This window comes from Temnothorax curvispinosus, unplaced genomic scaffold (assembly GCF_003070985.1).
Source record: "Temnothorax curvispinosus isolate PA1 unplaced genomic scaffold, ASM307098v1 QBEX01007896.1, whole genome shotgun sequence".
NCBI classification, from domain to species: Eukaryota; Metazoa; Arthropoda; class Insecta; order Hymenoptera; family Formicidae; genus Temnothorax; species Temnothorax curvispinosus.
In genome coordinates this window covers 1-2,341 of record NW_020217676.1, presented here as the reverse complement: position 1 = coordinate 2,341, position 2,341 = coordinate 1, and the positions used below count along the sequence as shown (strand labels likewise).

The following is a 2,341-nucleotide window of genomic DNA, read 5'->3' as shown; positions in this document are numbered from 1 at the left end:
TGCCCGCGACAGGAGACGAATCGAATGAGATACGCGGTGACTCGAATCAGTTTGGCCCAATCCGAATATTATGAGGCAAGATCCCACGGCGTGGGGACTCTCGCCGCGTGCGTGGTGACAATCTTTTCTTCTATGGAAGTTTCCGTCAGGGGGGAGGGACGACCCTCGGGCCATCGCGTCGCGGGGAACTTGAGCCATGGTGGTCCCTGCCACCATAGTGGGTGAGTTGCGAGTTCGTGCCCTAGTATTCCGCGCGATGCACAATCTGCTGGATTTTCGGCGGTCGACACGTGACGCCAAGTCACATCGGGGAGACGGGACTGAATCTCAGCGACGCGGTTCGCGACGAAAGTCTTCCATCTCGACGGGTGTTGACGTAACCACGCAAGCACGAATTCTGCGTCGATCCAGCAATAACACGCGGAGGAATCGATCCTGATCGATTCACGAACGAAAGTCATTACGCGCGCGAGTAGCAACGCAGCGAGTAGCTCCAACCGGGGAACGCTTAACGTTTTTACCGGAGCGACTTTCGATTTTCCCATAAGCAGAGATATAGTTATACGGCCAGATTTGGAGATTACGCGCAGGTAGACAGCGGCGGCGTACGCGACGTTAGACGCATCGGCGAAGCCGTGCAGTTCGCAACGATCAGAGTCCGACTCTTGACCGGTCCACCGCGGCAAGTGTAGCTCGTTGAGCGCGGATAATTGATTGTAAATCGGTTTCCACTCGCGCAATATGTCATGAGGGAGCGTGTCGTCCCACTCGAACTTAAGACGCCACAACCGTTGCATCAAAATTTTTGCAGTGATCGTGACGGGAGTCACCCAACCGAGCGGGTCAAACAGTTTCGCGATCGCGGAAAGAATCGATCGCTTTGTTTGCGGAGCAGGGGCGTCGGTAGCCGTTTGAAATTGAAAGATATCGCGCGCAGGGTTCCAACTGACCCCGAGGATTTTCAAACTTTCATCCGTTTTCAAAATTTTGTTGCACGCGAGTCCGTGATTCGCGGGATCAATGTCCGACAAAAGCTCCGAATTATTACTGGCCCATTTTCTCAACTCAAAGCCACCTTTCCGTAGGAGGGCGATGAGTTGATCGCGGGCGATACGGAGGTCCTCGAGGCGATGCGCGCCGAAGAGAGTTTCGTCGATATATTTCCCTTTCTGGAGTATGAAAACAGCTAAGGGAAATGCCTGTCCTTCGTCGTTTACCAACTGATCGAGTACGCAAAGCGCTAAGTACGGAGCGGCCGCGGTACCATATGTGACGGTGAGAAGGATGTATTCGCAAAGCGGATCAGTAGGACGTTCGCGCCAAAGAATGCGTTGATACGTTACATCACGCGGGTCGACACGAATTTGCCGATACATTTTAGTCATGTCGGCCGTGTACACGTACTTGAATAGTCGCCATCGCAGGATGATCGCCGGTAGATCAGGTTGAAGTTTGGGTCCGACCAGGAGATGGTCGTTTAACGAGGACCCGTTTGACGTTGCGCAAGACGCGTTGAAGACGACGCGCAGATGACTCGTGGCGCTACTTTCTCGCATGACCGCGTGATGCGGGATGTAAACGCGTTGCTCTTCCGCGTCATCTGAAGCGGGCACCTCGATCATATGCCCGAGGGTTTCGTACTCGCGTAAAAATTCGGAATACTCCCGTTTTTGCTCTGGATGAGCATCTAATCTTCGAGTTAAGCCTTTGAGATGGTGCTCGGCGACACCTCGAGAATGACCTATTTCGATAAGGGGACCGGCCCTAAACGGAAGGCGGACCATGTATCTGCCATCGGGACAACGTGAGTGGGTGCGGCGAAAATGCTCCTCACATTGCGCGTCTTCCGGGTTAAGATGTGTCTTATGCGGAAGTTCCTCGACCTCCCAGAATTTTCTAAGCTCCTGATCGAGGGACAGATTAAGGCAGTGATGTGCGCTCACCCGGAGTGGCGGTTGTTCCGATGCTGCGACCGACGTAATATGCGACTCCACCTTTGAAGGTGGGATGGGCCCCGAGATCACCCATCCTAGTACGGAGTTTTGAGCGATCGGCTGTCCGACCGTTCCCTTGCGGAGCCCGTCAACTATGAGGACGCCGTAGAGATCTGCACCGACTATTATATTGATGGGATCTGCGCTCATGGGGTCGTGGTCAGCCCATGGGAGATCTGCTAGGTGAGCTAAAGTATGCTCCGTTGTCATACGCTTCGGCGCGTATGACGTTAACGATTTCAGGATTAACGCGTGCGTAGAGAATACCGGAGTCTGTTTGTTTTTCGGCGAAATATTTACTTGAGCCGCGTGTTGATATGTTCCGGCGTGTACACCGCCGACAGCCG

At 53.8% G+C, this 2,341-nt stretch overlaps 1 protein-coding gene across 1 annotated transcript; it reads right to left on the bottom strand.

The window, feature by feature from the left end:
* Positions 1–521: 521 nt before the first annotated feature.
* LOC112457574 lies at positions 522–2,144 on the bottom strand (the record flags this gene model as incomplete). Its single annotated transcript, XM_025020725.1, has 1 exon — positions 522–2,144. A coding segment is annotated over exon 1 (1,623 nt), but the record flags the coding sequence as incomplete, so codon positions are not given.
* Between the last annotated feature and the right edge of the window lie 197 nt (positions 2,145–2,341).